The sequence below is a fragment of the Dysidea avara genome, chromosome 3, assembly GCF_963678975.1.
Source record: "Dysidea avara chromosome 3, odDysAvar1.4, whole genome shotgun sequence".
Taxonomy (NCBI): Eukaryota; Metazoa; Porifera; class Demospongiae; order Dictyoceratida; family Dysideidae; genus Dysidea; species Dysidea avara.
Genome location: NC_089274.1, coordinates 6,415,948 through 6,429,360, shown reverse-complemented (window position 1 = coordinate 6,429,360; position 13,413 = coordinate 6,415,948). Strand labels below are relative to the sequence as shown.

At 36.4% G+C, this 13,413-nt stretch overlaps 1 protein-coding gene across 1 annotated transcript; it reads right to left on the bottom strand.

The window, feature by feature from the left end:
* Nucleotides 1–8,500: 8,500 nt before the first annotated feature.
* LOC136249112 (TNF receptor-associated factor 3-like) lies at nucleotides 8,501–10,578 on the bottom strand. The gene is made up of 4 exons (XM_066041045.1): nucleotides 10,370–10,578; nucleotides 10,266–10,317; nucleotides 9,757–9,849; nucleotides 8,501–9,691 (listed from the first exon to the last, which is right to left on the bottom strand). The coding sequence occupies exons 1-4, from the start codon at nucleotides 10,525–10,527 to the stop codon at nucleotides 8,717–8,719; spliced, it is 1,278 nt and encodes a 425-aa protein (XP_065897117.1). The 5' UTR covers nucleotides 10,528–10,578; the 3' UTR covers nucleotides 8,501–8,716.
* Between the last annotated feature and the right edge of the window lie 2,835 nt (nucleotides 10,579–13,413).

The window sequence follows — 13,413 nt, the reverse complement described above, 5'->3', positions numbered from 1 at the left end:
ACTCAGCAGATCTCCAATAGATGGTTAGTCTCGTGTGTCTAGGCCATATTGTCTTCAGGGTGGCACTTATTGATTAGAGATTATAATTGCCCCCTTTGAAATCTCTAATTGATAATTGCCACCCTGAAGAAAATAGGGTCTGGCCACGCAAGACTAATAGGTAGTATAAGACATATTTAAGGCTCTAAAAGCTCATTACACTTATTATGGTCCTCCTGTCTGATCACCTTTTTATAAAGTACAAGATAATTATGTACCTACGTATATAATGCATTGTTGACTTAAAAGTTGTCCTGCAGGCCTGGCAACAGAAGTAAAATTGTTTAACTGTGTTTTTGTTATAGAACTAAAGCACTGTAAGATGCCAAAACAATATTACTTCCAATGCACCACATCATGAAGGAAACTCTGATAAACTTTAAAGAGTTAACAGTATTGTGGTGGCTTATAACGATTATTGTGTAGTTTCATTGTGAAGTTGCCAAAACTGCTATAATTAGGGTTTTGGTTTAAATAATAGTTCTATATCAATGTCACAAATATTTGAAGTGATACTTTAGCCATTTTTGTCTACCATGCATGCAGAGTTGAATACAAAGATTGATGATGTATACACAAATGCAGAACTCTTATTTTCTATTATTCTAACCCATTAATTGACAGTTGTATCTTGACACTAATGAGTCACATTGGTAATGTTATGATGGCTTGCAAAACATTGTTAAAGCTCTACAAACACAATGATGACACTCTAAAAATAGTACGATACATTCAAAGATACACATTGTCAATAGTAACTTTATACATTGTATGGTTTACATTCTTCCCACTCCTTTCAGCATGATTGTACCACTTAACAACAACTATAACTATCTATGGATAATTGGCATAAGATACTACACATTAACCACTAACAAGATTCATCCATGAAAGAAATGTCTGATTGCATTGAATTTGACAACCAGGCCATCCTTTGTAACTTGATCTTTTACAATACCATTGACCTAATTTATTATTAAGGCTTTACAGCACAAGTACTAAAGGTCTGTAGCACACCTGGTCCTACAGCCTGATTCAAGGATGTTATATTTTTAACATGTGGCCATATATTACTACATGTTGTAGACACAGAAGGAAATCTGGCATGGAGAATGAGAAGAGTGGATTTTGGTTTTGGCATGATGGTCACAGATTACATACATGTGCTGTTACTACATACTTGCATTTCCTGTGCATTCTTTAAAATAACTAGAAAATTGTTCTTTAAATCCCCCAAAATATCTCCCTGTGGTTAAAATACCGTTGTGGTTAAATTGTGTACTTGCTGCGTAAACAACTAAATAGGCAAATACCTAATATGGATTACACCCTTGGTTTTACGAACACTTAGCCTGTTATTAGTAATATAATTGTATATAACATAATGAATGAGGTGTTTACAACCTGATTGCTTGCACTGACCTGAACAATATTTAATAGATGGCCCAGGTGAATAACACAAAGAATAGCCCATGTACTGGTAGTCATGTGCAATAATGGATTATGGTAGACCAGTGTAATAATGGATTATGGTAGACCAGTGCTAGTGGAATGTGGCCATTCAACTTCTAAATGTTAGCCATGCAATTCTAATAGTGGAAGCCTAAAAGCCAAAGGGAGTTCCATATGACTACATATAAATGAGTAGTAAAGGTGAAACCACATGCAGACAGTGGCACACATCTTTAATGCAAACAGACTGATGTTACTTTTAGAAGATCTGTTGCAAGCTAGTGTCAATGAGATCAACCATACCTATGAAGAAGTGTCTCTCACCTTACAAACACTTCAAGCTACTTCATATGATGGTCATTACATATGGAAGATACCAGATATCACCAGACGTAGGAGGGATGCTCTACTAGGAAAGACTGTCAGTTTATATTCAGCACCATTTTATACCAGCAGGTTTGGATACAGACTGTGTCTACGTGTGTATTTAGATGGTGATGGTAGTGGCAAGGGACGTTACATATCTTACTTCCTTACCATCATGAAGGGAGGATATGATGCTTTACTAGAATAGCCATTTCAGCATATGGTGACAATGACATTAGTGAACCAGAAAGGCAACAACAATATTGTACAGTCATTTAGACCCAACCCAACCGGTACTAGTTTTCATCGTCCAAAATCAGACATGAATGTGGCATCTGGTTGTCCTAAATTTGCATTCTCATGTATACATTTGGAATTATCCATTAGGTTGAGTGTGTTGTTATGTTTGTGCAAGTATGGTTAGAAATATACCCTTGTGGTTAATATCTTGAGTGTGTGGAATGTGAGAACTTGTATATGAATGAAAAGATGCTGTCACACACAGATATTCTATATTTTGCAGGTTAACAAACAACCAAGAATTCATCTAATGTTGCAATATCCTCCCTTGAGCATTACAACTATTATTAGCTAATGGCTACTTTATATGCTGCGTAGTGAGAGTTACTTCTCATACCAAACTTTTAGCCTCAGTAAGGATTTTGTTCATCAGGTATAGAATTAGAGATGGCTGGTACTGAATATTTGAAGAATAGTACGGTATTGAGAAAAATACCTCAGTATCACTAAATATACCGCTTTAGTGTGGGCGTTCAAAGGTGCTGCTGGGGGTTTAACTTGCATATTTCCCGGGCAATATTATGGGAAAGCAGTTTGCCAACAACTTTAATGCCCAGCGGCCAGTTCAAAGAAATGATACGCTTTGACTCGTTATATTGAGCGACATGGAACTTTGTATTGTGGAACTCGTTTTGTAGTGGTTGCTAAGCTGAGTATATTTGCTAAGATAGACTAGTTGGTTGTTAGCAAAGGATAATGAAGATACAAAAATAATTGTTTGGGCAATCGTGGATGCATATTTCTACCCACCGTGTATCAGCCTTTGAACAGATCACAGAATGGCAAAACTACTGCTATGCTGAAATAGTCCTAAGTACTTAACTTAATACAATAACTTACTGTACTTACTGTCCCAATAGCAAAGTTAGTTGACTTGACTTAGTACAAAAATGATAACAATGGGCCACAATCGCAAGTTTTCTAACATTACGTGTTGAAGCATAGTATCGTATTAATACCTTCTAAAAGATATACGGTATATTATTTACACTTATACCCACACTTTGTTAGTATAAAAATTTCTATAGGAGCATATAAAATGAAAACCATATACCATAAAGTTGGGTTGTTAAGCGCATGCACTTATAATTTTCGAAGAAAACTTTTTGTAAAATACTATCTGTTAGGCGCATATGCCTAATAAATAATTATGGTGAGTGTAACACAGAATCACTACGTTGTAATAGAGTAGTTAATAGTTTGTACTGGTCACCACGCCAGTATGTAAGAATACTTGACTCCATTTCTGGGTGAAATCCTTCAAAATTATCACTATCCAGATGGCTGATTTGCTGTATACATAGCGAAGAGAGACGTCAAGGGAGACGTAAGCACTTGAGGAGACATTAATATTTCAGTACTTTCAGCTTTTCTTGCCGTTTCTTGCTGTGTGTAGCTCTATCATCGCATTTTGCCGTGTGCACCTATCATCCATGGTTAATTACAAGAAATGTGTATGCGCTTAACAAATAATATGCACTTAATAGATACATGCACTTAACAACCCGACTCTATGGTATTATAAAGTAAGGTTGGAAGTATACCCTATGCAATAGTAAAAAAAAATCTTTATAAAGGGGTGAACACTTCTACATACAGGTCTGTGCTTGTCTGCATTGTAAAGGTGTCTGCATGGGGCCGCTTGGCTTCTGAAAATCTAAAAAATACCTACATTGACTACCATATAAGCATTTCGCTTTAGTATACCAGCTGATGTACAATCTGCTGTGTTTTTGTGTGAATATGCAAGATATACTACCTTGTTGTACATAATATGTAATGGCATAAATATTCTATTAGGTTATGGCGATTTGTTTAATAGTACCTCTGTGCATAGATGTAGGAAGTAACCAACATAAAATGCTGTAGAAGATGAACTGCATCGCTATACTCGTGCACAATTTCTTGTCAGGTGTTGGTATACTTGAGATTGCTCATATTTCAGTCATTCAAGGCAGATCCTAGTTGTTGTATACACCCCTGCATCATGTATTTCTCTGGGAAACTCATTGGGAAATGTACACACAGAATGAAGTGGATCAGAACCATTGTTATACATACAGATAAAACATCTCTTGGCACTGTAAAAGTAATAAAATTAATATTCATGCAACTATCATTTTGTGTATTAAGTTAATAGTGGAGCTAAAGTATGGATCATGGACACAAAATTGTTTTGGCCTATGGATAGATTTTATATATGTAGTCTTGTAGTTTATAGCTTGCTGTACATGTGCTTGTTCAAGTTACTAATCATGTTTTGATATATTAAGTGGCTGAGTGTCACCAAATAATATTAATATTTTTCCATGTATTTTTGGTTTGCATATGCAGGTAATATTATTATTATCTAAACAAGCATTTAATGTGACATCCTGATATGACTTGACACAATGAGCATTGCATTATTGAGGTTTCAATGCATATTTAATGCTTGTTTAAAGTAAACAAGTATGGTCACATTTATAAAGTAAACAATATTAACCAGTTTGAAGCATCATTCTGGTGATCGAAAGGTTTCAGGTTTCATTGAGCAAGGACCTTTACTCACATTGCTCCAGTGTTTAATAAATACTTGCATGGTTTTAACTGGTTTAAAACTTTAATTGCCAAATTGTGTCTGGCAACACTGATTTTAAGCTGTAGTTGCTAATTTATGGTTTAGCATGGTAGTATAGGCAGTAGATTTTTGGCCATATGGGTTGTCATTCATTAAACAGGCAAACAGAAGGGAAGCTAGCTATAGGCCATCAGATTCCAGAACTATTGCAATGAGTACTCCATTCAAGCATATCTCCCTGCATGCCATGCATGAATTTGTTCACTAGTGCTGTTATAATGCATGCATGTGGCTTTGAAGAACCATGTGTATAGGTCATATATATATATATGCAATCATCTTCATTAAGTCATGCTATACCTTTCTCATAATGCTGCATGGCATTGCAGACTTTATCACAGAAAGGCCACCAGAATACAATTTTACCATTTGCAGTTGGATATAATTGTCGCAAACATCTAAAAACCACAAAGGGAATTTTTGGGCCAATACAACATAAAATTTGGCAATGTGGTTTGTCACTGATGTTCAGGGGAATAACTTTATCATTCAACTCTGTTTAAGTATCTGATCACATCATGATCTGTCAATTTTCAATTTGGCCATCAGATTCCAGAATATTCATTGCAATAAATACTCCATCCCTCCTCATCTTATTGCAAGCCATGTACTTGTCCATTCACTGTTGTACATGTGAGGATATACTTTTTAATAGAACATCTTAACTTAGAGTACAGTGTGGTGGACGGGATTGTGGTTTCTGTCACACACACGCATGCACGCACTCACACACACAAATACACATGCATGACTTGAAAGCTTTATACCTGCATGAAAATCCGTGCAATGAAGTGAAAGTCATAACCCTTGTCATACCTATCCTTGAATGTATGCATCTCTAATATGAGAACTTCACTCACAAGTACACATCTCTGCAATTAAAAGGTACAATGTACATTACTCAATGAATGACTACTCTTGGAGAAATGGTGTTACTGCTATGATTATAAGCCACATTGCTATTAGCAAGTGCTTAACGTAGACAATATAATTATTGTAGTTATTATGTGTTTACAACATGTGGTGTGGTTACAGACAGTTGGTAGAGTGTGGGAAGCTTTCTACTAGTAAGAAAATAAATAAGATGAATGTGTTAAAATAAAAATATCTCCCAGGTATTAAATTAGTCTTGAGCTTAGAAACTGTGGGGATTTTAAGGAAGTATTCCAGCATCATGGACATCTCTATCAGTCACTTTACCAACTAGTAAAGAATAATGTAAATCTATCGTGATTATGTCTTCTAATACAGGCAGTTTTGTAATCAGCAATGTCAAAAGTTTCATCAGAGCTCAGGTAGGTTGGCGGTACCAGGCAATTCAAAAACCTGTTTTACAGGCTGCAATGAAGGCCCACTCTAGCCAGTTATTCTGGTTCAGGACATTATATGTAATGTTCTCAAGATACATGATTATTAATACATTCAAGCCATTATATTATAAAATGTGTACTATGTAATAAATTAATTATCATTTAATAATTACGTGTAGATAATTTTTTTAGAGAATAAAAGTGTACACTGTTAAAAGTGAAGTGCTATGGTAGCACCTCTAGGTGCTATTTTTGACTGAAGCAGTCAACATTTAGCAATTCTAGGGTGCTACCACAGCATTTTTAAGTGCTACCATAGCACTTTTTAACAGTGTAGGAGACACTTCCTGTCTTGAAGTGTGTAAACTGACTTGCTTGTGCTGGACTTCAGTTACCGTGGTTTCCATCAGCTGTGGTTAAACTTTAATACAATTAAAAAATAAGAATTCATTGTGTACCCTTCTCTGCATAGTAACAACTACTAATGTTATGGGTTTGTAATGTCTCCATTATCTTATCTCATCTATTTAGTACACACACCAAATAAACACACTTAATACTGTAAACCATCAACACCTGGTTTGTTTCCTTAACAGAGAGCAGGTAAAACAGTCCCTGAGGAGATAACATTTTGTTTACAGTTGGCAGTAGCCTGTCTATCACCTAAAATGTACTAAATATTTGAAGTACTCTACTGCCAGTATACACACCTCTCTCATTATTGCCACCAGCCCAGCTAGCTGCTATCCCATTTGATTCCACCTACGGGCAACAGACATCAAAGGATGGTGTTATGTGCTGCTTACCTCCTGAAGGGGGGTAGGCACATATGGCAGATTACAAAGTAATAGATCTACTTTTCCCTGTGACCTATCCATAAGTCCTATTGTGAGGTATGAAGTGATGGCATCTGTCATGTATGTATCTGCCTCATAGTGTTCATAGATACTTGAGAAGCTTTTGTATTGATATCAGTCACCCTAACAAACTTGGGAGAGAAATCAAGTGACACAAAAAGTGTTATCATGCACTTATGTAACAATGTGTGGCTTGACACCTTAGTCTACTATCGAATTCCAATGTGTGGGATATAATATTTGGCAACTTGATACAGAGTTTTCATGGACATAGAACAAGAAAGTTTTCAGAACAGCTGGTAGAGCCATATGGCCATTAGTCCTCAGGAATGGGTTTTATAAGTTATATGTTGTGAATAATGTTAAGACTCAAAGGGTCACAACCAAGGTATACTTTTGGCTATAGTAAATTAGCTCATTTGAAAATTACATGTCATAGCCAATACTATAACTGACAGATTATATGGCGCACAGTGTCGAGGTCTATGAAAGAGATCTGTATAAGGGCTACACGTTATGGTTGTTGTAACAAATTATGCTTCCCCCTCCCACATATACAGTGCTTGTGATCCTTGGTCATTGATTGATTGTGTAATGCTCTTGATTTATGTCATACCTACTTCAAGCTAATTATGTTTTTACAAGATAATTAATGATCTTATTGTTGTCCCATATCCACATGTATGCATCCACCAGGGGTCATTCTCAACGTTTTAGAACACCATATGCTCCTACTTGCCTTTGACTATTCATTCTTCTAGAAAACATAGTCAACCAACCATCACATCTTTAAAGAATTATTGTATAGTTATTTATTTTAATGTAAATTTAGTTACTTATTTGTATCTGTGTGTCATGCTCTGTATAGAGTTTCTACACATGCACAGTAATAAATATACTGAAATAAATAAATAAAAATTATAGCTATACAATCTTCATTGCATATAGATAGCTACTACAACTATAATTATTATATCAGACTTTGTCATGTAGCTAACAGTATACTGCAGGTCCACTACATGCATGCAGTGGCATAGTTACTATTGAGGTAGCTGTCTCGGTAAAAATTCTCAACAACCGAGCAGGCTGAGCAGGTCTGAGTTTTGGCACCCTTGATTTTCTGCTCAAACATTTATACTAGCTAGTAGACAGCTTTGTTGTACCACACATCATCATAATAGAATCTATGGCTGTAGTACTAAGCAGGGCCAGAGCCTACAGTGACAGGATGCTGGACCACTTTTCAGCTACTTGAATTTGTAAAAGATCAAGACATTCTAATAATAGAACAGTCATCGTAATATACTCTAATAGAGCATTCAGTACAGATTAGCCACCATTCTCATTACACTGCTTGGTCTGAATTATTTTCATTTATGTTAATTGTATTAAATTATTTTTCAAAACTCAAATTTGCTGACAATGCCAAGTGCTTTATCCATGTTAGTACGCTCTCTGATCTATAGGACAGGGTGATGTACTTCCACAATCTTATACGGTGTGTAACTAATTCTACTAATTGTTATTATCTAGATGATAGCTACAAGTGCAACAAATGTGATATCGTGGGTATACATAGATTAGTAATTTTTTAATCAACAAATGTAAATCACGCAAACAACTACAACAGCTAATCGAGCAATACACCACTGTACATCACAACAACTCAACAATAACAAGACTAAAGTTACAATGGTGTCAGATATATTACAATACACTTATTATGTGTTCCGTACACTACTACAATAAAATGTATAGGTACTATTGTACATCTAGTACAAAAGATCTATATCACACTTAAAGAATGTCACATCATCCACAACAAATTCAGGATTATTCAGTATTGATAGTGGAGCAAATTTAGGACAACCAGATGCCACATTCATGTCTGATTTTGGTCGATGAAAACTAGTACTGGTAGGGTTGGGTCTGAATGTCTGTACAATATTGTTGTCGCCTTTCTGGTTCACTAATGTCATTGTCACCATATGTTGGAATGGCCATTCTAGTAAAGCATCATATTCTCCCTTCATGATGGTAAGGAAGTAAGATATGTAACGTCCCTTGCCACTACCATCACCATCTAAATACACACGTAGACACAGTCTGTACCCAAACTTGCTAGTGTAAAATGGTGCTGAATATAAACTGACAGTCTTTCCTAGTAGAGCATCCCTCCTACGTCTGGTGATATCTGGTATCTTCCATATGTAGCGACCATCATATGAAGTAGCTTGAAGTGTTTGTAAGGTGTACACTTCTTCATAAGTATGATTGATCTCATTGATGTTTGCTTGCAGGGTGGCTAGTAGATCTTCAACTCCTGTTAATCTGAATGTAATGTCTTTTTGCTTGCTTTGAACTTCATTGATTTGTAAAACATGTTCTTTGTGGTTACTGCCATCTACTTTTTCATTTAGTTTTCTAATTTCTGAATGCATTAATTTTTCCATAGCTTCCAAACTATTAAGGCTACTGATACTGGTGATGCCATTTGGCTTTTGGAGCGAATGAGGGGATTGAGACTTTTGGGAAGATAGATATTTACAAACTAGGAGAATATGATCCTTCTGGCATTCGTCCATGTGTCTTGCCAATTCTTTATCATTCCTGCCCTTAAAACGACAGCCCAAAAAACCAAAAGAACATTCTAAGTTATCATTAAGTTGTAATTTTGTGATCTCTTCACTACAACCTTCATTGGGACGTGATACTTCGACTAGTCGACACTCTTCCTTCAAATGTTTCTGTAAATACAGCATATAATACAGTCAAACGCTTGATGCATTCAATTTAGTACAATGTGCTATACCTGGTAGTGTCGATACTCGTCAGTCCAGCTACAATGAGGACAGGTGACTATGTTGGAATCAATTTCCTTGGCTATTGCCTTGTCATGGAAGTACTGTAAAAAAAGAAGATATTTCAATGGTTACAAACCTAACAGCTCTAATGGCACACATTTAAGTGGCAATGTACGCAGTTATTTATATTCATACAAGGGGTAGTCACTTCCATACCGCCAATTGATGCACTCACAACCAGGATCAAAAAGTTTGATCGCCAAAATATTGCTTTGATCACTTGATTTCATCTTTCCATGAGTCTTGATTCTTGATCGTCAACCGTATAAGCCAAAGTTAGCTTTCCAAAGGTGCTTGATCACCACTTTTACGGACGCCTTGATCGCTTGATTCACTGCAAAAATACCCCTTGATCACTTGATTAAATCTTGATCCCGGTCGCAAGTGCATCAATTGGTGGTGTGGAGGTGACTGCCCCTTGTCATACAAGTAAGTTATTCGGTAGCTAGCCGCTTACCCCAGTGAAATCAACATTTCTTTGACATTTTTCACAGAAGAAGGTTTGTGAGCTACGTAGTATATACAAGATCAACTATATCACTTGTTTAAGCTGGTTATTACCTTTGTTGCTTTAGTTTCATAGCACACGGAGTACATATTCGATGGCCGCACTGAAGCTGAAGGGGTCCGTTTAGTAAAAAGCCACAACGAACACATTGTAATCGCTGGTCCAGTGTATGGACAAGCGGAGTTTGTGTTACCACATGCCAAGTGGTCATTACAAATTTCACATTAAACCTGGTAAGAAATCTGCGCTACTTCGTATTCCCGGCCCCTGTAGTTATTTATAGCCGGTCAGTTGCACCATTACGGTATCACTGACCGCATGCCAGGATGTGACGATTTTCATGGTAAAATAGAAGCCTTACAAGAAAGCCAAATATAGTCAGCCTTAAACAAATATAGTCAGCCTTGTTATTTAATATAGTCAGCCTTGTTATTTAATATAGTCAGCCTTGTTATTTAATATAGTCAGCCTTGTTATTTAATATAGTCAGCCTTGTTATTTATACTGTATGTCAACCGATGTGCCTGACCTCTAATTTGAAGATGTTTGCAGATGACACCAAGATATACTCGGTCATTAAATCTTTTCATGACAGCCTTAAACTACAACATGATATCAACAAGTTAATGCAATGGTCAAGTGTTTGGTTGCTTAGATTTAACGCAGCCAAATGCAAAGTAATGCAGATTGGTAACTCTCTTCCTGCATCATACACCATGTACGATGGCACTACAAATGTATCTACTGACCTAGAACTAGTCAACGAGGAGAAGGACCTTGGAGTGTGGTGCACAAGTGATCTCAAGCCATCTCTACACTGCCAAAAAGCTGCAGTCAAGGCTACACAGGTTCTTGGGCTTATTAGGCGATCTTTTAGAATTGACTCTACTGATATGTTTATATTTCTGTATAAGATGTATGTTCGACCGCATTTGGAATATTGTGTGCAATCTTGGAGTCCATACTTGGCCAGAGACATCGACACCCTTGAAAAGGTTCAGAGACGTGCAACTAAACACCTTCGCGGATTAGCCCACTTGACTTATGAAAGCCGTCTTGAAATTCTGGATCTCTATTCTCTGTATTGCAGACGTCAAAGGGGTGATATGATTGAAACATATAAGATACTTAAGGCCACTCCAAGTCATACCTTAGTTTCTGGTCACTCCCAAGCCTACAAATGGATGCGGGCGGGCGGATGATCAGGACTTCAGGACTATAGACTCTACTGTGACAATATACTGTATAGTATTATTAATTTGCTCAATTTAGCAAATTCATGTTGATTTTGTTTTTAGTCAAACTTAACCAACAACATAAGTAGTTGTGCTTCGGCAAAAAATGCACTAGGAAAGTTGTTGATGGATCATGGCTAGCTATACACTGATGTATAGCATTTAAGTATATTTATTTATTTATTTATTTAGAATATACTATAGGAAATGTTTTGCTCATGTAGCTACTTATGCTTTCCAAGTGAAATAAATGTCTATTAGCTATGTCAGGAAAATATTACTATGACTTATATAGCTAAGTTGTTCAAATGATCATGATCCAAAATGAAATTTAACTTCTATTTTCACATCAAAAATTCTTCATTCAGATGTGAAGTCGTAGCCCACTAGCTATGTGTTTCCAGCCTTCTATTCAGTAACCTTGAGAAAAGTAACTGTCAAAGTTTTGAGTCATTGAGTGCTCCAGACTAGTGTTTTTTAGTGATCATCTGGGAATGTTTAAACTATAAGGGTTTCTACTTGCCAATCTAATTTTAGTTATGGAAAAGTTTAAGCTCACCGAATGTTGCCGGCTTTCCATACCCCTGCAGTGTTCAGTGATAAGGAATTTGAAGTTACTAGACTAATCATTAGAGGACTACATTTGAATTATAAAGTTAAAGCTATGGCCCATCTGCATGGGCTAGTAGTTAATGCTACTGAAATTACTTTGGTTACAGAAGCATTAGTAACAGTTATAATCTGAACAGCTATATAATCAAGGACAAAACTAGCTATAGTTAGAAACATTTTATTAGTGTGGCATATATACCTAATATTAGAGTTAAGAGTAGTGTGACTGCTCTATTGGAATCCCTGACTGCTCTATTAGAGTATCTCGATCTTTTACAGTAAAAAATAAGTGTCTTGCTGGGTCACATGCACTTAAGCACCTGTAATATTAATAATAGTCCTCATAAACTAGGGTTCCAGGTTTACCATGCGGGCGGGTGACCAGAAACTAAGGTTTGACTTGGTGTGGCCTAAACGACATTATGACTTGGACCCATCTTCTACATTTTTTACTTTAAATACTGCTACCACCAGGGGCCATTCTCTTAAGCTTTTTAAAGAAAGATCAAGATTACTTGTTAGGCAGAACTTTTTTACAAATAGAATAGTCAATCTATGGAACTCCTTACCTGACTTTATCATTTCAGCACCAACAGTTGCAACCTTCAAGCTGCGCTTGGATAATTTTTGGAAGCAATCTAGATATGGGCACCTTCAAAGGCCTGCGGCCTAGCCTGGCAAGTTAGCTTGCCTTGGCATCTACAAGCCCATTAAATAATTATATAACCAAGTACTAAGAATAATACGAAACGCGGTTAAAATTACGTAATAAATAAATAATTAATAATTAATGTTTGAGAAAACTACGAGGCCTAGAGACATGAACTAACCGGGGATAGATTCGCCTATGAATGAAGGCACAAACGTATAATCGTCGCTCCTGTTTGTGCTGATGACTTGACCATACGTGTAATTCTATATAACGCCCAGTACCACACCCTTGCTTAATTACTTACATATTGCGAAGAAGATTAGTGATGCCAGTACAGGAGAGCCAGAAGCCACTTGTGTAAACAAGAAGATTACAAGTAAGTTTTTATGTTTGTAACATCTCAAGTCTCCATGCCAGCTGCCAGTGGATTCATTCACGTAAATAAACAATACTAGAAAACATTAAACTGACATATGCCACGCTCTTTACAATAAGCTTACAGTTACATATAAAATACAAGTAAACAATTTTGTCTTGTGCAGCTGGCATGGCGAACTTACTTTGTGTTGGTGTCAGGCAATTCAATACGTGCTTAATC